The sequence below is a fragment of the Agelaius tricolor genome, unplaced genomic scaffold (genome assembly GCF_023055355.1).
Source record: "Agelaius tricolor isolate 1412-34295 unplaced genomic scaffold, bAgeTri1.0.p SCAF_6, whole genome shotgun sequence".
In the NCBI taxonomy this organism is placed as follows: domain Eukaryota; kingdom Metazoa; phylum Chordata; class Aves; order Passeriformes; family Icteridae; genus Agelaius; species Agelaius tricolor.
The window spans coordinates 18,315,345-18,339,329 of NW_027269266.1; the positions used below are offsets into that span (position 1 = coordinate 18,315,345).

General features: G+C 39.4%; 1 protein-coding gene across 3 annotated transcripts in view; it reads left to right on the plus strand.

The window, feature by feature from the left end:
• Positions 1–21,994, plus strand: part of ST8SIA6 (ST8 alpha-N-acetyl-neuraminide alpha-2,8-sialyltransferase 6) — a 45,405-nt gene extending 23,411 nt beyond the window's left edge. For all 3 annotated transcript variants that reach the window (XM_071428900.1, XM_071428898.1, XM_071428899.1), the window contains 5 exons: positions 3,149–3,293; positions 5,549–5,661; positions 6,818–6,910; positions 9,767–10,239; positions 14,384–21,994. In XM_071428900.1, coding sequence (XP_071285001.1) covers positions 3,149–3,293; positions 5,549–5,661; positions 6,818–6,910; positions 9,767–10,235 — 820 coding nt within the window. In that variant the 3' untranslated portion in view covers positions 10,236–10,239; positions 14,384–21,994. The remainder of the gene's footprint in view (positions 1–3,148; positions 3,294–5,548; positions 5,662–6,817; positions 6,911–9,766; positions 10,240–14,383) is intronic.
• Positions 21,995–23,985: the final 1,991 nt, after the last annotated feature.

The following is a 23,985-nucleotide window of genomic DNA, read 5'->3' on the forward strand; positions in this document are numbered from 1 at the left end:
GCAGTAAGAGATTCCTTGAACTGCCCAGTCTCTACCCCTTCCTCATCATTTGCTGTCAGTTGTAGATTAGCACGTGTCAAAGCTTGTACAAAATCCTGTGTAAGCAGATTGCTGAATTCACTGCCATGGGTGTTGCTGTCTGCAGTTACATACATTCCCACTGGAGCTCTGTACAGGGATGCTTGGGCACAGTGGGATTCTGTGTCATGATTTGATCTAAGTAAAATGTTTCTATTGTTACTGCCAAAGTTTTAGCATGGATATTTGTCATTATTCAGTATGTATTCTCTTATTCTTACAGTGTTTCTGGACTAGTTTGGCTCTGTTTTATTTTCTCAGTGAATCCATAATTTAAACTATTACTTTCTTATTAATTCCGGTATTTGTTTTTCTTTTGCACTGTTTCTGCTTTTATTGAAGCACTTGTTCTTGTGGAATGAGTAATAAAAAGCAAAAACATGTCATCTCTATTAATGAATGGGATCTGTTATCAGTTTGCTTTTCAGGGTCTGGTAGGCATCACACAAAAGAGCCGTTTTCCTAAATTTTGCAGGAATATTCTGGCATTATTCCTTTTCTGAATGTCCAGTGGTTGACACAGATAATATTTAGGCCTACTTCATTTAGCTTCAAGAAAATAAACAAGGAAATCAGCATTAAGGGTTATGTGATTCCTCATTTCCATGTGAGTGCCAGGGAGCAGTGAAGGACAGCTGCTTCCTGAGGGACAGGGTGTGGGATCCCAACACAGTAACCTGGCCAGCAGAGCAGAAACTGGTACCTGGGCTTGTCCCATCCCTAGCCAGGAATAGGCATCCTGGGAAAAGGATGGACACAACTGGAGACTGGCCCTGCTGTGGTGTTGCTGGGGCAGTGACTGATGGCTCTGGAAGACTGAAATAGGGTCTTGGACCCCAGGCAGGATAGGGACAGCTCCAGAGTACTGGGCAGTAGTGAGGCTGGGTAGTGCCCTCAGGACCTGACAGTGAGATCTGAATCCTCTCACTGCTACAGTGTTTATTAAGACTAGAATGTGCTGATTATAGCAAAAACTGACAAGAAAGAAAAGCAAGTATGCTCCAGTCAAAAGTCACTGGTTCTATAACATCCAGTGTTCCCAGACACCATCATTTGACTCTACTGCCTTACTGCACCCTTTTTACTTTGCCATATATTTAAAGGAGGATACTATATACGCACAGAGAACTGTTCTCACCATTGGGTGTCTCCTGACCACAGAGCACAGTCACAGTTCCATCCACAGCCTTGGACCTTGTGGTTCTCCTTAGCCACAGATCTTCCCTGCCCCTTAAGGTTTTGAGCAGGGCAGTGGGAATCACCATGTTTGGGGAGTGGAGTCAAATGCAGCTTAAGGAAATCTGAACCCTACTGGTTCCTCTCTCAGGAGCATCATTTCCTGGTTACTCTCTTAGTATGGGTGTTTCAGATCTGTGCCATCCTAGCACTCAGTCTTTCCCAGTGTTCCTCACACATCTGGGAACCTTGCCTTGGAGGAGTTTGAGAACTCAGTATTCAAAATGTATTAATATATACCAGTGAGTCATCTGACAACTGAAATAGTTCCTTCCTTCCTTCCTTCCTTCCTTCCTTCCTTCCTTCCTTCCTTCCTTCCTTCCTTCCTTCCTGTTCCCCCCCCACCTCTCCCCCCCTTATTTTGACCATTTTTTCAAGAGAAGTGAGACTGAGAGTTATCCCAGACCTGTTCATTCTTTTCCCTGTCTTCCAGGAAACATAATCTTTAGGTTTTTATGTGTGCTAGACTATGCGTCAGTTACATCAGAAAAATCAAATTATTATTATTATTATTATTATTATTATTATTATTATTATTATTAATAATAATAATAATAATAATTTTATGCTATTTTTATTATTGTTATTGTTGTATTTTCTCTGTCTACACTGTTGATAAAGTGAAATGAAACAACTTCTCTTAGCTGTGTCTTACCCCATTAAAGTCAGCTCACTTTCAGGCAGAATTTGGCTTCTAATATTTGACTAGTTTCAACAATTTGTTTTACTTTACACATTGAAACAGTATGAAATAAAACTTTTCTATTCCTTTGGCTCTAATGGTAAATTTTTTTCTTCTCAATTTACCTTCAGTGTGGTATTTTCAAAATTCTGGGGAATTCTGTTATAAGACTATTTTCTCTAAATTGTTAGTAGTTGTCTTAGTTTCTCACCTAATGAGAAAGCTGTGCCCTAGCAATTGATACATAATGTCTGTCCATTAATATTTCAGCCTTACAGATTGAAAATCAGATCCCCATGGCAGCAGAGAGGTCGTTGTTGCCTATAGCAAAATAAATTATAGTGTTTTGAGTCTGATTTCAAAGGTCTGATGGGGATTTTAAGTTTATTTCATTTCACTGTTAATAATGTAGAATGTTTGCACACATAATACTTTTTTAAGTTTGGAGGTAACAGGAATTGTAAGATGAGTAATAGTCTTCACTCCCACAAAGGTTTGAGTGAATGCCTTCCATTTTAATTTATTTGACTTCTGTTAGGTGTTTTGGGGAGCAGCTAGGCTATCTGTCTAGCACATCTGTCTTCTTTATGTGCAAGTTGTGATGTAATTTATTTAACATCTGTGGTACTGTGCACAGGAAAATTGTGATGAACAGTTGCAGAAATTAATTATTGATTAATTGGCTTGCAGCCATCTAGATGTTCACTAAGTACCACTGCCAGTACCTTCCATCTCTCTCTCTTTTATTCCTTTTTTTTTTTTCCTACTTCAGCCTTCTAGTTTCTTACAATCACTTGTTCAATATTGGTGAAAATCACATTTTTAATTCTTCAGGGACTGAAGTCTCTCAGTGTTTCTATATTAATCTTAGCAATTAATAATATTGAGGAGATTGATTACAACTTTTTCTCAGTGGGAAATGGAGACCAAGAGATAAAAAAAGTTATCAGTTCTGATTAGATTCTGAACATTTGCTGTGAAAATGGACTTCCATAGCAAAGCAGTTCAAAGGAAATGACATCATAGAAGGTTAATATAGCCTTTTGCTGCTAGTTAATTCAAACTGATGTTCATTGATCTGGTTCTATAGCACTGCCTTTCTACTTATTTGCCTCTCTTTGAGCAGGTTTTGTTCGTTTGTGCTTTTTGCAGGTCAGAATTAGCTTCCTGCTGTGATGCAGTTCACAATTTTATTGCTTCTCAAAACAACAGCCCACTGGGAAGTAACATGAGTTACGAAGTGGACAGTAAAAAGACTATTCTCATTACACAGGACATTTTTAAGATGCTGCCTGCGGTAAGAACTGTATATTTTCCATGTTATTATAATCACAGTATAGGTATTTTGGGTTAGTAATTGAGAGACTGTGATTCCTCTGGAAGAGACCCATTAGCCCCTGTATGCACTTCTTTATTTGCCTTGCAAGGTGTTGTTTTGTTGTATTTTTTTCCCCTTCCTCTGCAGTGGTAGAGGTATTTACAGGTATCATAGGTCATAGGTTGGAGGTCGAGTTGCTATAGAACACTGGCTTGGCAGCCAGTTGAGGAGCAAATACTCTGAAAATGTTTGCCTTGCTTTTATCATTCCTGTTTTTAAAGGCATTTCAATCTGGAAAAACATTTCATATTCCTCATGTGCCCATGCCATTTCCAGTGCAGGCTTGGGCATGTAAGTTATGAAAGATATTTTGGTGATAAACCTGATACAGAATAGCATAGAACATAATAGAGTGGAACACAGAAATTTCAGGTGGAAGGGACCCTCAATAATCACATAGTCCAACTGCCTGATAAATTCAGGGCTGACCAAGTTAAAGCAAGTTATTAAGGACATGGTCTGAATGCCTTTTAAACACTGACACCTGGGCACATCAACCACCTCTCTAGGAAGCCTGTTCCAGCAACTGACCATCCTCTTGGTAAAGAAATGCTTCCTAATATACAGTCTAAACTTCCCCTGGTGCAGCTTGGAACCATTCTGATGTGTCTTGTCACTGGATACAATGGAGAAGAGATCAGCACCTTCCTCTCCCCTTCCCTTCCTCAGAGAGCAATGAGATTACCTGTTCTTTTCTCCAAACTACACAAGTCCAAAGCCCTCAGTGACTTTTCATAGGACATTCCTTCCAGCCCTTTCACTAGCTTTGTTACTTCCTAGGGGAGGGTGTTTGCAGCAAGAAGCAAAGATTGAAAAAAGGAATCAGATTTTGTACCTCAGGATTACAGTAGACATACAAGATCTTGAGACTAGACAAAGAGTTTGTATTTGGTTTCTGGAAGCTGAGGGCATATAGGAGCCCTCTTACCCATCTCTGGCATTCTTGATTTGTGAGATCCCAGCTACCATGGGTCTAGTTCTTCCTAACACTGCTGTGAATCAATCTTTACTGACTTCATTGCAATAGAGGATTGCAATTGTAATTCCAAAATTAACCTGGAGAAATGAAAAAGTAGTATGCTTTATGTGCACATATACATGCTAAGGTAGCCAGAATTGCCTGGCCTTTGTGTTCTCCTACTATCCTTTCAGAATTGAACAAAATATTTGAACATGTTCTGTAATATATTGCCAGGCAAATATGGTATTTGCCACTTCCCCACACTTTCTGCCTTGTTCATAACAGTGTCCCTTCTTGCTTCTCTTTGGGCAAGCTGATGAGAGAAGAAAGAAGGATAATGCTTTCCATAAGCAAGTTTTGACTCACTTTTACAACTGGGTTTAATTTCTGTACTCAAAATATCCCAGCTGTTGGCCTCTGGTAAATGTCAGTGCTCCCACAGCAGAAGATGTTGAGCAAGATGTATGAAAAGTTTCTGAGACTGGGATAACAGCCAGCTATATTAATGTCAGCCTATATAGCCAACAATTTGCATTAATTTTCTAGGTTGTGAACTCTGCTGGTTCTCAAGTGGATGCACTTAGCTCCCACTCAGCTTCCCCACTGCAAGACAGCAAGCTGTAACAAGAGGAGGAGCAGAGAGGGTGAACAGCCAGGAATAGTAACCTCTTCTGTGAGGCCTCACATTCACAAAGAGTTACGCCAGGGCACATCATTATCCTTTACAGCATCTTCAGGTTTCCCTAAATTCATTATTCTGCTTCAAATGTAATTTTGGGATGACAAAAGTGAGGAGAGTTTACAAAGTTACCTTCTATTACCTGAGAAAGTAAATTACTATATGACAACCCCCAGTCTGTTACAGTGCAAAGGAAAATGGGTAACTTTAAGCTATCTTCAGTGTAAATTAGTTCCTTAGTTTGTCAAGGTTGCAATCCACTACTAGACAGTTTTAGTGTTAAGTGTATTTAAAAGGTACCCAGTTTTAACAATCCAGTGTTATTCTCTCAAAGTTCTGATAGCAGAAGTAACAGTTCTCTGTCTGTTGGTGCCTGCTTCTGGCTCTTGGCTGTCCAGGTTTGGCAATCCTGTCTGCTAAATAGTGAATGCTTTTACTGGGATTTACCAGTTTAAGCCTGCAAGAGCAAATAGACACAAAGAAACAATCAAAACACTTATAAAGAATCAGCTGCATCTTTTTGTTTGTTTGCAGTCCTCTCCTCTTTCAGTCTATCCCTTCAAAAACTGTGCTGTGGTTGGAAATGGAGGCATTCTGAAAAATTCCAGCTGTGGAGCTGAAATCGATAGTTCTGACTTTGTGTTCAGGTAAGAGCTCCTTCATTTTCCTGAAGTGTGTCCCACATTCTAAAAACTTGGCAGGATTGGAAGTGTGCCAGTGCCAGTTTGTAGCAGTGAGGAAGAATCTTGACAATTTGTTATTTCTGCCTCTTTAAGGATACTTCTGCTTTGTAGTTTTCAGAATGCTGTATTCTAATTAAAGAGCATGCTGGATGATACACGTTTAATCTGTGATTGCTAAGTCACCTTGCAGTGATGTGAAATGTGATTATCTGAGAACCTGGCATTTCTGGTTATTTAACATCCTTTAGGAGACTGGTATTAAATGTCACATGTGTATCTCTGGTTTAACGATGTGTTTACTTAGCCATTGTTTGGCTCACCCATGTAGCTACCTAATTGCCCCAATATTTGTTTCATCTGTTACTAATTTAAAAAATTAAGCATTTATTTAAGTAGTGTTTTTAATCTCCCTGGACAGACTGGGAGAAAACCAGGCACACTCAGAGTATAATTTTGCCCACTCTCTCAGTATGTGACTCACAGTTTGTAGTTCATGCAAAGAAACAGAGCAACAGAGGGAAGGTTCTTTTCTCAGTGATGTCCAGCCACACAGCATGCTGGATTTAATTTCCTTTTATTTTTTCCTAAAATTTGGGCTTTTGAAAAGCTAAAAAAAAAAAAAGTCTTTCCAGTTAGGTAAGTGTTTTAATAAAAATGGGAAGTCTCTGTACTAAGATGCTAAGCTTACTAAGTGACTGAATTTAAGAAAATGCTTTCTTTACATTTTATAGAAATCACTGTTTCTGTGATAGGGCAAGTTATGCTGTTGTTAAAAGACACAGTAGAAGACTTTCAGCAGAAATGCATTGTTTAGGCAAGAGGAGCAATATTTCCTAGCAGCCAGCGTAGGGCGTTCATAGACTCCTGAGATTTTGACTGTGCTCCTGGTTTGTGATACGATTTATGAAAATGAGCTCTCTGTGCCCTATTTTAACCATCTGTACAGTAGATTAAATATCTTTACTAGAAGTGCTGTAAGCCTTACTTAATATTTGTAAAGTGCTTAGACATCCCTGGGAGCTGACGTGAAAGTGTCATTGCACAAGAGAGGAATTTGCAAATAGTAACTGTAAATCATCTCTGGTGCACATCTGTTTAAGCAAATGTTTCTCAATTTCAGGTGTAATCTCCCTCCAACCACAGGAAACATTAGCAAAGATGTTGGCAATAAAACAAACCTTGTGACTGTTAATCCGAGTATCATAGCTCAGAAGTGAGTACTACTGCAAATCTGTTTCTGTAAATGGTGTATAATTGTTTGACATGATTTAGATTTTCATGGAAATCCATTGGGATACCAGCATAGAGAGCAGTGCACGTAGATTACTTCATTAAGCCTTAGTTTCCATGTAAAATATGTGCTAGTCTAAATGGAAATCTAAACCTGGCCTTTTTTGTAGCATAAAGGCCAGGTTTTAGTCAGCATACCCAGATTAGCAAGATACCTTGGCTGATACTAGTCAGCAATTTATGGCAGGGTAAAATTGGTGATTGTAAGCCCAAGCCTCTTTTTCCTCCATGACCCTCATGACCCCAAGCATTTAGAAAGGAATTGTAATCATAAATCAGGACAGGCTGGAAATGTGTGTCTGACTCTATCAGCAGCATTGTGAGCACGTGTTCTTAAGTAATAGGCTTGGAGGCTGTTCTGATGAAGGCTGTTTCCTGAATGGAGGCCCAGCTTCTCTAATCCATTATTTCAATCCATGTGAAAGCTGCTTGCTCACACACTTCTTTCTCAGCAGAGGTGGGATTTTTTTCACCTTCTTGATGAAAAGAAAATCTAATAAGGCGAGCCTGACTAATCTGACATCTTCAGCAGGCTGGAACTGCAGCTTATCTATGAAAGTACTGCTGTGCCATGTTATTTACTGCTTGCTAATCTCACTGTATTTTATTGTCTGTCATAACTGTATTGTCAAAAAGACAATATAAGGCAATGCTTTTTTTTTTATTCCTTGAAAGGAAGAAGGAAAACGTACATTGTGTACGTAGAAATTAATAACAGGAATTTTTCTTTGATTCAGGGATAGAAGTTCATTTTTTGCAATGAGTACTAACTATGTTAATGCTTACCCAAACCTTTTTGACTTCAATCAAGACAAGATTAAGCTCATTGATGTTAGTGGGGCTGCACAGGGATATAAGGAATAGAAATTGTCCAATGACTCAGTATCCTTGGTGACTTCTGACCTGATCCACAATTTTTCTGGGCTTAATCAAAGTGTACTGCCACAGCTGCACTCATTTTTTAGCCAAATCAAGTCACACTAGGGTTAATAGAAGTTACACGGAAGAAAATGGGAGATAAGCCTGTGGGAGGATTAAGTGAGAGTACAAGAGGACTTTTATGGTTTTTAAAAAGTATTTATTTAAATATTCAGAAAAAACTGTAAATGCTTTTGAAGAAGCAGGAGGAAGCAGCCTGGTACCATTTAGCAGGACCAAGTTTGTTTCTTCTCTCAGAAGATCTATTCCAACGTTATTCCCTGTAATTTCTAATTCTTTGTTTGCATACTGGCTTCGTCTGATGTTATTATTGTTAAGGTTAATCAGCGTTTGAACTGTGTTTGTCAGGGTGTAAAATGTAAGTGAACTCTCTTGAAGAAAAGCACAGCTCTTATGTGTCCTAATTAAACTGGCTGACACTTCTTACAGTGGCAGAGCTGGAAAGGAGATTGAGACACTGTTGAGTTGTCCAGGTTTCTAGCTAAGGAAGAGTAGAGATTTGAATTCTGTCCTGGAGGCTCAGTATTTTGCAGTGAGTAAAAACAGAGAAAATTCTTGTAGAAGAGGCCAGAAATTCACCCTTCAACCGCCTTTCCTAGACATAGGCTCAGGCATTTCTTGCTTGTTTTGGCTGTGTGACTCTTGCATGCACATAGGTTCAGGGTCAAAAGGAGGGCCTGAGTCCCTCTCATTCATTTTGTTTCAGAGTCTGGTGGTAATGGCACTTTTCTGGGAAGTAGGAGCTGTAAGTTTAAACCCCTTCTGGTTGAGAAAGGGTGTATCACTCCTTGCACTAGTTCTGCAAGAGGTAACTTTTCCGTGAATGCTTTGAATGGAAATGGCAGTGGCTGCTGTCCTCTGTTTCAAAGTGCTGCATGAAAAGAGGGTTTGAACCTACTTGAGTTGTGAAGGGAAATGAAACCAATTTTTCCAGCTTCTGCTGGAGTTGTAAAATTGATAGCCTTTAAAAGGTGAAAATACTGTGCTCAAATAGACAACAACCTACAAAAGAGGTCTCAGTCCTTTGAGCCCCAAAAGGGGTGGTCCATATGTTTAGGTGATTCTGAAAATTCAGACCTATAGAGGACCTGAGTTGAGTTGCATCACTTCTCAGATAACTTGGGAATTTCACTAGTCAGTATTTGGGAGCACAGAATTATGCAGTGGTGAGAGCTAAGACTCTTTGCTCTTTGTTGGTGACTGAAAGAATCTGAGAATAAATCCTTGTGCTTTGTGAAGTTAAAGCTCTAAGTCTTTACAGATCTCCATGTGTTCCTTTTGTAGTTGAAGGACATAAACAGGGATGCCTATATTTTTAGCTATTTTAAAAGTACATCCTGCACTTGAGAACACACTAATCTTTAACACTCCAAGACTGCTCACATGCATCCTTGCATTTCCACACAGGGCAGACACAGAGATTTTGAAGAGAGATTTCTGTATATCTGTTGATGTAAGAAACAAGTTTCACAAAACGCATATGGTATATATTGTAGTGCATGTGTTTTTAAACAGAGAAGGTATGAGCACAATATTTTTTTGCATTCTTCCTAATTTCTTGAATTGATCAATTCTGTAAACATGTCCTAGTCTCATTAGCAGTGAATTTGATCTGCTTCAGTATCTCCTGCGTTGCCAATTCAATCCTATGTAGTGTGTTCTTATTATACAAGAGTCAGATTTTCATAGCTGCACATATGACAACATATAATAGGGTGATATAAATTTGCAGTGTAGACAGCCTGAATTCATAACATCTTTGCAAGTGCAGTTGTGCTGTTCTGGTCTGTAATGTTTGTGTCAATACTACATTCCATTCCTAAAATGTTGTACTTTGCAGATACAACAAGCTAAATGAAAAGAAGACAGAATTTCTGGAAAACATTGCGGTCTATGGAGATGCTTTTCTTTTATTGCCGGCATTTTCCTTCAGAAGCAACACAGCCACTTCTTTTAAAGTATACCACACTCTGAGAGAGTCCAAAGCAGCCCAAAGGGCAATATTTTTTCACCCCACTTATCTGAAAAGTCTTGCCCAGTTCTGGAGAACTAAGGGTGTGAAGGCCTACCGGTTGTCATCTGGTTTTATGATCACTAGTGCTGCCCTTGAGCTCTGTGAGAATGTGAAGCTCTATGGCTTCTGGCCTTTCTCAAAATCCACAGAGAAGATGCCAATCAGCCACCACTATTATGACAACCAGCTGCCTAAACCGGGTTTCCATGCAATGCCCAAAGAATACAACCAGATCCTTCAGCTTCATGGCAAAGGCATTTTGAAGTTGCAGTTTGGTAAATGTGAATCGGACTAAAAAGGTAGGTCCCATTCTTACCACATGAAATGTCTTTATTTCACTAATGTGCCAAGGGAAAACTTGTTTTACAAAGAGTGAAACCGTTCTTTCTTAGAGAGATATTTCTACCTTACTCTCAATGAAAGTTGTATTTCCAAATAAGTGAAAGATTGAATCTTTCTGAATAAATATATATCAGAGAGCTGAGAAATGTTTTCCAATTGTGAATATTAGAAGGCGAGCATAGCTAAGTACAAATTATCCCCATAAATCATTGTCAATCAGAAGTGTCTCCTTATCTCAGATACATGTCTCTGCCAACTTATGTTTGGTTTGGTATCAGTTCCTGGGTACCAGCCTCCTTTAAGAATTGCTTTATTTATCACACATTGTGATCTTCAGAATGGATAAGCATCTTCAGAGATGCCTAATCCTGGCCCAGCCTTTCCATATGTATAGAGGGAGCAGAGTAAGGATGGGGATTGTTCCATGAAGGTGAAGCAATCATCTCTGGCCTCGTGTCCACTTGTGAAAGGGTAGAGATTGGAGCAATGTGTGCTCATGGCCCAGGGCTGCAGAGCAGCTTGTGGACGCCAATGAGGGAGCTGCCATACACTACAGCAGATCTTGCTGAGCATTTTACCTAGAGGCAGCTCAGAATCTGGGAGTTACAAATAAAGGATGAAGTGTCATTCCTTTTCCTTTGTTTTATCTGCCCCAACTCCTTGGATCTCTACCTTCTGTGTATTGCCTCAGAGAAATGCAGCAAAGTCTGGCCTCTGACCTTGAGCCAATTTACTGTGTACACGCTAGAGATGACTCTGAAAAGATTTGTCTGCATGTTTTCAATCTTGATTTGCCCTGTTGAAAAAGTAGGGCCAATTTGTATAAATACTTCTTCATCTTTTAAGCTCAGAAATTCCTGAGTTCACAATACTGTTGTCAGAGTCTCCTTTCACAGACCTCTATTTTTCCAGGGGGTCCCAGTTAACATAATAGTAAGTGATGTGTACAGTAGAACTGCCATTGTATACTATATACTTTAATTGGACTGATGTAATCTCATGACTGTATTGCTCAAGTTAAATAGAGAGCATCATCTTGTTCAAGCCAGAAATTTCAAGCTTAAAAGCTAAGGGCACTTTTCTTCTGGCTAGGTTCTGAAATGAAAATATCCTTTTTTGATATTTAGAAAACATGTTGTCAAAGATATGTTCACACTTACTTTATCATCAGAGAATGCTAAGTTTTAAAATAGCAGATTGTTAGTACCAGGAAGGCACAATTTTATTCAATTTCAAGGGGTTTTTTAAGAAATAGAAAAATAAATGGCTTTCAGATTTTTAAAATAATATAAAACCTGTGAGAAGGGATCTAGAATCCATATAATGAATCCATTCTCCTCGTCCATGGCAGGAGATTACCTAGGAGGAATTGAATTGTATATATATGCACTTTCATTTTTTGCTTGTAAAAGGTTGCAGTGTATTGGAAAGGTTAACAAATACATAATGTATTTTTTCTTAGTGGCTAAGATGTTTATATCCAGCAGTTTCCATTGTATTTGTTATTCCAATAATATAAATCGTTGGAGATATACTGTGTCATTTTAATTGTGGTAACTACACGAGATAGGAAAATGAAAGCCAGCTCCTTAGAAATATTTACTCTAGAGAGAAGATAGAAGGCACAAAAATGTTTAAGTATCTGTATGTGTTAATTAAATGCTATCCATGCTTGATATACTGAAAACCACTTGTGGCCAAATTTGCCAAATAAGCTGTAAAGAAAAAAAAACACAAGAAGAATAAGTTGTGCTGCCCTATTTACACTTACATTTACAAAGAGAAAACCAAATACATACTTTCAGTATGAGCTACCATTCTGCTAGTATGAGCAACTATTAGAGATAAATGAAATTCTATAATGAGTATATTTTATTGAAGATGACCTTTTCTAAAAATTCAACAAGCTCCTTTCTCTTTTCAGTTTCCATTTTATGTTCTTCTCCATGCCCTGTGTTCTTTCCTCTTAGTGGGTAGCTGTAGGTTCCTTACACCAGTGGGTGCCCACAGAAGGCTCAGGCAGAACCTCCCACACACATTCCTGGGACACAAAAGTTTGCTGCTGTAAACGAGAAGTGAAGGAAGCTTCTCTGCTTGGAGCACCTATAGGGAGAATAAAATTGCATCCCAGTGGATCATTTTTGGCAATTTTGCTCCTAAACACTGTCCTTGCCAGTGGAATTTTTTTTTTTGCCTTAATATCCTCTCCTGTACTTTTATGATTATGTTCAACAAGCATGTACAGGTCATGGCTAAAGTCAGTGCCCACCTATCACAGAGGGTCAAGCAGAAAATGCAGCAACAGCAAAATCTTGAAATATAATTAATGGTCTTTATTATTTTGTATTAGATTACCAAATAATTTTTGCTATGCAGCTGAAGGAAGTCTTATTTGTTCATTGGTTTAACCTGATAAGGGCATGTCATTAGCTTCAAGTAAATGTAGGTTCAAGGAGGGGAAATGACCTAATTCATATTTAAAAATAGAAAAAATGTGATTAGAAAAATTGTCAGATGATAAATTAATCAGACTGGCATAAATTTGATTGCCCAGAAGCCTGGTTAAAATGCAAATTTTGTCTGACCGAGAATCCATCAGGTTTTCTGTTTGCTAGGAAAAGACAGCAGGGCAGATGAGGATGTGTTGCTTTGACATACAAAACAGTAACTTCCAGCATCTGCTCAGAGGAGTCAGTCAACACAAAAAAAAAAAAAAAAAGAAAGGAAGAATGAAACTGAGCCTCTGAGCTGGGGAAGAAAATAGTGCTCAATTGTCTGAGCAGAAGGACTGAGGGAGGAGGGCTTGAGCAGAGGTGTGCAGGTGGTTAGGAGGTAAGAACTGCTGAACTCTCCTCTACATATCTTACCTGGAAAGTTTAAAGTAGGTATGAGTTTTTTAACTCCAACCAAACAATTAAATGTGATCTATTTCTGCCAGAGAGCGGCCGTGACTCCCTCCACTCAAGGTGGAGTTGCCAGAGCAGCATCCTCTAAAGCAAGGGGATGCCTGTTTACTTTCTCAGCAGCTAACATCAAAAAGAATCATTTTTTTTCCAAACTCTGCCAGCATGTGATATTTTTTTAATCTTGAAATTTGCTGCAATGCAAGTGATAAATAGTGTTACACATAACCTATTTATAACTGTAGAATGCCAACATGAGCTTAAATTCTGTTGAAATTCTTTTGTGCTTGTGGTGTCCCAGTGTAGCTAGAGAAATATGAACTAACCCACAGTTCAGTTATAATTACCTTGAGCAAAATGATACCACATTTTAAAATAAGGACACCTCTGAATTCCTGTCAAGCAGCCAAATTGCAGACTGTTCTTGACTTGGACAAATATTATCCAATGTGAAATTAGTAGATATTAAAAGAAAGGTTTTGTGCCTTAGAACACCTGCAGTGCAGCTTTGAAGCACACACTTTGCTCATGCATTGAGTGAATTAAATTTACATTATAAGAATAATGTCAGTAATGAAACAAGTGGAGATAAATTGTTTCTGGTTTAGTTAAAACCTATCAGAATAGAAAAGTATAGATTAAATCAAATGAGAATTTATGTTAGATTTCAATTCAAATAAATAAGTATTTACATTTCTAGAAGGGTTTTGTTTTGGTTTTCCACAGCAGAACTATCCTGTTGAGGAAACAGAATAATTGCAATCTCTGGTGATTTCAAAATATGAATAAGATAATATAATTTGGAACATATCCATATTCAAATTAGCAAAGGATGTGTCCCCATGAAGATACTGGCTAGACCTGGCCTTGGTTAGCTTAGGAAGCCTGAAGAGTGTGGAGCAGCTGGGATAAGTGTGAGTGGTTCTGAGGGTATCCAAATGAAGGAGTCCTCTTTAGAAAGGACCAATGCCTGAGTTAGACCAGGCATGGGCATTCCAGCTTAGCCAGGGGAATTCTGAGAGCCTGGGGTTCTGTATAGTAGATCTCACAGACTCACAGCTTGAGATACAGATGAAAAGCTAATGCAGAAGGTGCAATGCATACAAAGAATAAACTATTGTCTTATTTCAAGTATAAAAAGCAGTTTTTTCTACTAAAAAGGGAATACCAATAACATATTTTATTGTTTTAATTTCAGGGTGATGATCCTAAGGAGACAGTTTGTGTATATCCCAGCAGTTCGGTCTTGGATTTGATCTGATGTGATTTTGTGAGCATTAAACTGCATATAATACAGTTCTACAATAATGCTACAATAGAGAAATATTTTACACTTGGGGAGAAAAGGGAGTGATTTTTTCACACAGTGACTGCTACATTTAAAAAATTTTGAGTGATCATTTTTAAAATACAAAGTAACAATTATTTGAAAAATTCCGAAACTCCTTTCTGCTGGTTTAATGGTAGCAAAGCACAATCTCAGGATGGTGGCAATATGTGACATTCATCATGTTTTGCTTCTAGAGGATCATTAAAATATTTTGACATAAGATCTCTGGTTTTGTTGATATCCCATAGTATAGACAATAGTCTCTGTATGGTGGCTGCATGAGTTGGCAGTGAATGTTTTCAATTAAGAACTTCATCCTGTAAGTACTGGCATTTTTCTGCATGAGAGAAATGATGAGAAGAGCTGCAGAGGAGTAATTAATTCAGAGCCATGTCATTCTTAGTTTGTCCCAGGGTGCACAAATGAGAAAATCCTTCAGGTCAGAGGTAGTTAAATGGTTTATGGGCTTTCATTCTGTGGGCAGTAAGTAGTGCTGTGGATTTAATGGGCTTTCATTTTGTGAGCAATAGATGATGCTGTGGATTTAATGGGATCACTCATATGAGTGATGTTAATTCTGAGAACACATATATGAAGGACCAGAGCTTTATAATTATTTATAAACCACTCTACTTGCTTATGTTCCTGTCTAAGGTCCAGTTCAGCTCCAAATGAGGACTGTGAACCTGGTTCCACACTACAGTCCCCAGAGTCCTGGTAGGGCATGACTTTGCACACATTCTTGCTATTCCAGTTCTGTGTCTTGGCTCCTACATGAGATGGAATTTCCATTAGAAAGATGATGGGTACCAAGCCTATAATTCAATTTCTTTTCATGTAATATAGCTTGTATTCATATGTGACTACAGATAGTGAAACTGCACTAAGCATTATTAGAAGAATGTTCCTCTTACCATCAACCCCAAGCTCCTCTACACCAGGATGTTTGAGAAAACAGACTACATTCAATATATTCAATGACTATATCCAATTTATAACCTGTGTATAGTTCTTTAAGTTTTCCATATGGTCCAAGAATACATGTGGAGCAACATCCTGCAGCAAGAGAAAGTGAAATATCAGCCCAGTGGAAAGAATCATTTTAACATTTATAGGAGCTTTGACAAGCAGTTGTACCCTAACTATTACTGCTTATATGCTTATACATTCTACTGCAGAAAAAGAAACCCAATCAAGCAAACAAACAAAATTTAAAAATTGTAATAACCAAATTCTGATAAGAGTTTCACTGACTCTTTTGAGAGTCCTCTGAATAGTCAGTTCAAAGATAGAGTGTCCTTCTTTTACACTCAGATACTATCAAGTATTTTGTTTAGTAAAATTCCTTTTGCTGCTGCAACATTAAATCCCAAATCAACTGATTTAAAGAGCATTCAGTTTCCACTCTTTGAGGATTATATCTGCAAAAAAATATCCCACTTAAATGAATTGGACCTTAAAAAACAAGGTTCAGAAAAGCCTTTTAAATTTATACTTTGTAAGAGCATTACTGTATTGTAATGCAGTAATGCTAACCTTATAGCAGTTTTATAATCACATAAACACTCCTGGAAGTATTAGAATCAATCATTGTGGTTACAGGTCTGTTGATTGAGACACATTCAGCATCTGGATCCATTTCCAGGAATAAGGATATCAGAATCCAGTATTACTCCTATCCAAGCAGAAGTGTCCATGAATTCTGACTGCAAATATCAGCAATAAAGTCCATTTTTGAAAATAAGGGGTAAAAAATATATAATGCTTTGAGGCAATAACTGATGCTACTAATACACATGTAGACCTCTGAGTGTCAGTAGAGCTTTTAACAGAAACAAAGACAGCAGAATTGAGCTGATGAGTCCATCTGCATTACCAGCTGGAAACTGGAAGAGGGGAGCACAGGGGTTTGACTTTTTGTGATCTGTTCTAGTTCCAACATCACAATCCACAGTTTTTCTTTCCCAGCTGTGAGATTTTTACCATTTTCTGACCACAGTATCTGCTGCTCATGTGCAGAGAGCTGGCTGCTGAAAGAACCTGCACCCACGTTATGAGTGTTATGGATGATTGCCTGTTGCAACATCCTAGTTATAGATCAAAGACAAATTTGCTCACAAAAGAGGATCTCCTCTGCTATAAATCACTCACATGGAGTGTTTTTAATAGAAGCTGTGCAAAGTGATGTCTTTGTCCTTTGGGAGATGCAAACAGCTGAGGTTGAGGACAGTCCTGCTGCATTTTGTCCAGACAAAGGCACGCCTGTGTTCATGTAAGGACTGTAACTAACTCCAGTCTAAGTGTGGAGCAGTGAGGTGCTCTTGGCTGTGTAGCAGCTACATGGTTTGTCTTGGGGAAAATTCATACATCTTTTGCAGGTTCTTACATAGTATCCAGAACAATTGCAGTGCTCTCTGTGCACATAGAGATAATGCAAGATCATTCTTTGCTCAGACTAAATTCTATTAACTACTCAGCCTGAGTAAGGGGCAAAAACTGGTTGAGTGAAGTAGAGGATGGGGAGAGGAGAAAATTAGATTTATTTGCAGCAACTTTTTTCAAAAGCATTTGTTAGTTAGTTCCATGTGGCACTGTCTCAGAATAAATGTAAACAGTGTACCATGACACACCACAAAGCTGGAGTTACTGTGTGTCAGAACTATTTCTCTGCAGCTACATTATTTGAAAAACATGTATTAATGCTATTGGAAAGATCATCAGAATACATTTTAAGAGAGATTTAGCCAAAAAGAGGAAATCTGTTCTGGCTTCCTTGATGAAAAGCGGTCTTAACTCAAGGGATGTGATGCAGCACTCACAACTGAGAGCAAATGGAAATTTCTATAGTATGGACAGCCACTGACTTTTTAGCACTGTTTCCATGAAATTTAAACTTCCCAATGACTGGAAGACCTGATCTTCCATGCTCTCAAGGCTCTCAGTGATTTATATTGACCACATGGCTGATAAGAAATGCTTGAAGGAATTGTTGACCTTTCCTGCCCTCTCCTACAAATGCTCTTAACTTTCCATAGAATAAAAATATACTATATTAGACTTTAGATTAATGTCCTCAGGCCTTGCTCCAGACATGAAGTTGGTATGAGATGTTAGTTGCATCCACTTCACTCTGCAGGAGGGCAGACATTGTACTGAGCTTTATTGCAGCTACTGGTGCTGTGTGCTGGGTGGCTGGGTTGTGTTAATTCGGACGCAGGCTGGGCAAGTTAATAGTGGCATTTCTGCAGCATGGGGTACCATCAGATTGATCAAGACTTGCTGAAGTACACTCACTGTGGGAAATGATGTTGTCTTGGGTAGCTGAATACATTAGTTCTCATTTATTTTACACCTGTGCCAGGTTAATAATAATAAATGGATTTTGTACCTGGCTGGGAATGTTTATGCCACTTTTGCAAGATTGAGCCAACATCAGTTTGGATTAAGGGTTCTTGACCAAAGGTTAGTAAGGGCTTTTCATCTCCCTCTATTTCACATCAGGAATATTAATTTTTAGGTTTTGTGGACCTCCAATGCTGTCACATGCTGTGGAATGAACATTGAGATTAAATAGTTTTCTAAAGATAGAAACACTGACAGTGTGCTAATATTTCCACTGTACCTTTGCAGAAGCTGACAGTGTCCTTGCACAACTGCATCACAGCATCATTAGATCAAAGCCTGCCTGGCTGCTTTTATTCCTTTTTCTCTTCTGAATCTCTAATGTTGCATCCTCCTTCAGGATTCAGTGCTGCCTTGAGTTGGTTATTTGTCTCTTTGCCCTGTGGAGTGCTATGCAGCCCTGTTTAGTGTCTTAAGGAGTTTGTGTGACTGTGAGTCAAACACTGCTATGCTTGCAGCATAGTAAAACATGCTGTAAATGACTGGGTTTACACCTCAAGGAAGGCAGCTTGGTGTGATACTCACATTGCCTGACTGGAGGTGCTAAAGTTGGTCTGTAGCTCCATGGTGACTTCAGCTGGAATGGCTGCAAGGTCCAGTCCCTGTTCTTGTGCTGCCCCCTTCCCTGCATGCCCTGTCTGGCCTCAGCCTCTCCCACACTGAGCTCTTTTGGCACTCTTGAGATGGTGAAACCCTACCATGGCAACGGAATGAGAAAATTGGTTTATGCCAAGAGACAGGGGAATTTCACAGTCAAAGCAAAGGAGGGGGTAAGGCCATGCAGGTGGGACTATAGGGACACAGCAGGTGCCTTTTGTTATCTGACAGCTGTGGGACAGACCCAGTGTTCCCCAAAAGCTTGACCAAGTTCAGAAGGTGACATCTCTGAGGGTCTGCCTGGTCAGAAGGGAGAGATGGGCCCTGCAAGAGGGATTGGCAGCACAGCAGCTGTTCTGGTGGGCCAGAGCCCATCTTTCCCTGTGGTGCCAGGAGGTGCTTAAGGCATCTACACTAAAGACTCCAGGTGCCTACACTGCTGATTATTGCTCACCCTTCTCTCTTTCCCATTACAGTCCTTTTAACAAGCTGGTGACCCCAGCAGATTCAGAAATGACAAGCAGAAAAAATTCTCAGTTCACTGATCATAAACTTGCATAAACTTGCTTGTTATTCAGCATTCTTTTGTGTTCAGCCTCTTCTAATCCCAGCATCTAAAACAGCATCTGCAGAGAACAGAGATGAATGAGGACTGAGGGGGTGAGACCAGCAACTCTCACTTTGATTCTCTTTCCTTTGTACAGTAGGGAGACAACTGACATACCACCATGCTTGAGAAAAGATGAAATTGTCTGTCTTGAGTGACCCAGGAAAAGAAACTAAATTATCTAGGTGACTTCTGACCTTCTGTGGCTCTCTCAATGACTAGGAAAATATTCCTGTTGTTAGGTATTAGTTGATTTTATTTAGTGCAAATATCTGGGTCAGTTAATTACTCTGGGTTAATTGAGCATGTACACCTTGAACCTGCACAGACTCCATGGTGGAGCTGCAGCCTAACACAGCAATCTAGGTTTAGATCTATTTTACCTACAGATCTTTTTTGTCCTGTGACTTCCTCTCCTGTGACAAATTTGTGGAGGGAGGTTCTGAATATGCAAGCAGTAGCTCCTCCAGGGACACTCAGGTCCACAAAGCAGACATCCACCTGTATACAGGAGTCTATGAGATCAAACCCAAGGAATATTCTGTGGAGTGCTTTATTCTGCAACAGCTCTAACTCAAACAGCTGATAGCCACTTGCTGCATGCCCTGAAGCAGTAGATTTCTTGCACATGAGCCTTTTAGTTAAATATATCTTAGCTGAAAATATTCAAAGCCAAGTAATTCTTCATCTTGTGGTACTTCAGCAGCAAATCTCTTTAATCTCTAGGTCTGCTAGCCAACAACAGTGACAAGGGGGCATGCAGTTAGTTTAGAAGGCCCAACTCTCTTTATTTTGAATTCTTTCACTTTAGGCAGGACCATCCTTCTTTGAGTTTCTGGACAGAAAAATTTCAAATGCAGCTAATCTCTCCGGGTACTCTGGGGAAATCCTTAAGGCTTTTCACCCACAGCATACAACAAGTGGCCAGATTTATATTTATTAACCTTTCTTCTAGATTCTCATAAAGTATTTAATTGGCTTGAAATTATCATTATGATCAAGTAGAGCAGAAACACTCTGCAGCATGCCACTGAACAAAGGGACTATTGCTGTTATCAGGTGGTCTCCTTTCATAAGGGCACATTTCAGAATACCTTCCTATTCTGGGAACATGGCTCGCCAGGGGAGTGACCCGGGGTTACTGGGTTACAGCCACAGGAGTAAGTGTCAGTGTGCTCTCGGTGTCGAGATTCCAGCAGGGCAGCAAGAGCTTAACACGATGAGGGAACTTCAGCTTGAGTTTGCCCTCGAGCAAGGAGTCAGTGTAGTACTGTGATGGGTGGTGATTGAGCTCACATCACTCTGAGCACGGGCACTAACAGCCCTTGGGCGCCAGGTGTTGGCAGATACTGGTTTAAGGATGAAAACAGTCTGGCTGTGACTGGAGCCAGCATCCTCACATTGCCATCAAAAGAACATTCAAGTCTGTCTTTTGCTAAATCCTGGTGTACCATCAGCAATACATCAGTGTTTGTTGCTGCACCTGGTACTTCTGTGTCTTTGTTTCATCTCTCTTTTCCCCAGTGAGGGAGAAAACTCACAGTGTATGATGGAAGTACTTAATGATCACATCATGGTTTCAAGGCAAGAGCCCATCAGAATGAATCATGGAAATGCTTGTGACAGGATAGCCTATTGTCAATATTGCTGGGTTTAAATTCCTCACTGTTCACTTTAGTCCCTGACAAGAGGAGATTCTTCACAGCAAGTCTGTAGGCCAGCAACATGCTAGGCTTCTCACCTCTTGGCTCAGCTGTGAGATGTTTCCCTAAAAACACTTCCTCTTTGATCTGTTTATTGTCAGTGTTTACAATACAAACCCATTCTTGAAATCTTGTGATTGAATCTATACATTGAAGTATAATAGCTGACATTTCTGCATTTTTTTATATGTACTGTTTATATAGTAGCTTCATATGTATTCTTTATGTTAATGTTCTCGATATTCTTTTGAGTACCTAATTAAAATAATTTTAAATATTCTTCTTGTTTAATGCCACCAGAGTAAAGTGTGTGGGAAGTTACATAATGCCACCTAAAGAACAGTCACACAAGCCAAAATAATTTTAAGGGTATTTGACTGATTTCTGGAGGAGTATTTTTGTTAGTCATTTGGACACTTGCACCTTAGATTTACCTTTCTAAGATAGGCCTAAGAGGCAACCTCTGCTTCTGATTTAGTTCAAGATCTTAGCAAGGGACAAAACAGGTGAATGAAGAGGTCCTACACAGGGCTGCTCCTCAGTGATGGCAAATGTGTGGCTTTTCAGACTGGTCCATGTGCCAAAATGTAATTTCATAAAGTTACCATGATAGCTTTTGCCCAGAGGTTTCATTGTCTCTTAAAATGTGTATTGTTTGCATTCATTTCAGCTCCATTCTTTGCAATGCAATTGTCAAAGCAGAGCTTACTCCCCCGTGGGGCTGGTATAATTGTGCTCCTCCACATGCACCAAGCTCTCTGAAGCTGCTAGTGTAGGCTCTGCTACTGCTGTTCCAAAAAGGTTCCTCAAATTCTCTCAGTGCTGAACTTACTCATGTTTTCAGATGTGAACTTGATATTGTCTGAGTAGAATGTGTGCAGCATAACATAGAAATGTCTCTGCGCAGGGTTTAGGAGGAGGCAGGAGCCCCTCAGCCGTGTGTATGCTTTTATTACAGAAAACCAAGATGAAGTTGTATTGTTGAGTCATCTGTTACAGCTGGTTTAATTTGTACTTTGTTTTCCTGTTTTAAGTGCCTGATGATTTTTTTGTCAAGGAGGCAATGGTTTCATTGTTATAAGGCATACTTAGAATTCTGTACCTGTTACCTGTTCTGTAATAGAATATTTTTGCAATTTATGTTTGTAAATAAAGACTTATTAGGCATAATGGTGGTGGGTTTTTTCTTTTGTGAATTCCTGAAACTAAACAACAAAAAATATGTCTCCTGAGGCAGCAACATATAAAATGCATTAGTCTGAATCCTCTAGAACAGTATTAGCAACTGACAGTGGAAATGTGGACAGTTCCTTAAAATTGTGCAAGTTAAAAAGCAAGCTGTGCCTAAAGGCAAGTATAGGGGATTGGGGCACTGGTGCATGTGTAAAATACATGTTGCTTAAATGGTACCTTCAAGTGATTTCAGTCTTTTCTGTTCTTGAATGGCAACATAATTAACCATCTTCTTTTGTTACTTCTAATGACTTGAGATACTTTCAAAAATTAATTATGGAGGAAACATTAAACATGGAAAGGAACCAAACAAGAAAGCACAATTGTTACCATCCCCTTCTGAAAAATCTTTCTTAAATTTGAAAACTATGTATAAAAATAACTAAATGTTTCAAAAACAATGTTTAATGGAAAATGTCTAAACAACAGATGGAAAAGTTTTTTTTATACAAAATACTGACCACGAGTACATGTCTGTGTATCTAGTAGATTACTATGCATATTTTAGGCACTTATGTTGGGATTTTTTCTTAATACAGGTTTTGGTCATATACAAAGATTGAACATAGTGAATGAATTTCAAACAGATAGAGTTCAGAGAAAGAATTTTCCCTCCAAGCTTTTACTTTTTACTTTTGGGCAGAAGGCAGTTGTAGAACTTCTGTGCCACTTACCGTGACTTCTCCAAATAGAAGCTGACTGTCTCGTTATATCAGGTCAAATATGTACATGCAGCTGTTTTGTGAGGAGGACTATTATCCTTTAGGGCCCTCTAGGGACTGAACTGCAATTGCCAAATTTTATTGCAGACAGAACAGAAGTTTAGAACTGAAAGCTTTTATTTTGCCTCATGGACCATCAAGTGGCTTCTGCCTGAAGATTAAGATCTGGATCTTTGTGGCCGACCTCCTTCCCATAGTGCATGAATCTTTCACTGATGATCAGAACCAAATGGTTTCCTTTGTTTGCTGTGCTGGCAGCTGACATAGCATATATGAGTGATGCAGATGCAAATGTGTCCCCATAATCAGAGCAGGTTCTAAATCAGAAGTGTGATTTCTGCTGAGGAAAGTGTCTTAGATTGAGCTTAGCCATCTCAAATATATATGAACAGCCAAATATTGAAAGAGCCGCACTGCCAGGTGATTTGGACTGCTTGGCCCAAGTACAGCATAGCTGAGTGCAGCCCCAGACAAAGCATTGCCTTGTTGTTATTTGCTGTTTAGAAGGGGAGCAGTGTGGGAAAAGTTGGCTGGACAAGAGGAGAACAGGAGGGAAGTGGTTGTGCACTGAGGTTGTGCCTGTCTTGCAGTCATTGTACCTCTGGATCACACCAAGCTCAAACCATGCTCCTCGGGGCAGAGCAGCTACCACCAGGAGGGCACTCCTGCTGTGGGAAACACTTGCTCACTGGTGTTAGAAGGGCTTTAGAAGAAATGTTTCCAGGAGCAATTCTATGGTCCAAGACCAGGTTAGGTTTTCCTATTGCCTCTCTTTAGCAAAAATGTCATGGGAAGATTTTGCAACATGAGGGCACTGGCTTAATCCAGAAGAAGAGCATGACCAAAGTCCACTAGCTAAAAGCCATGGCAGTGGGCTAGGAAATCACAGCCACAGCCCAGGCAGCAGCTGGAACAATACACAAATGGGCTGAGGAAGACATCAGCATTTTAAAAGGTGAGGAGAGATTGCCTCCTTCTCAAGGATCCCAGTATGCCTGTGTTCTGGTAAATAAATGTGCCTGAGTTTTGAGACCCATTGCTGAGTTTCAGCTTGCCTCTTCCATCCTGTATCTTATATCCTGTATGTCTGTGTCATCATCACTCTGCACCAGAGCAAATTAATACTAAATAGGAATGTTAAGGTCTCATGGCCACTGCAGACTGATAGATGGAACCATCTGGTTAATGGAGATACCATAATGAAAG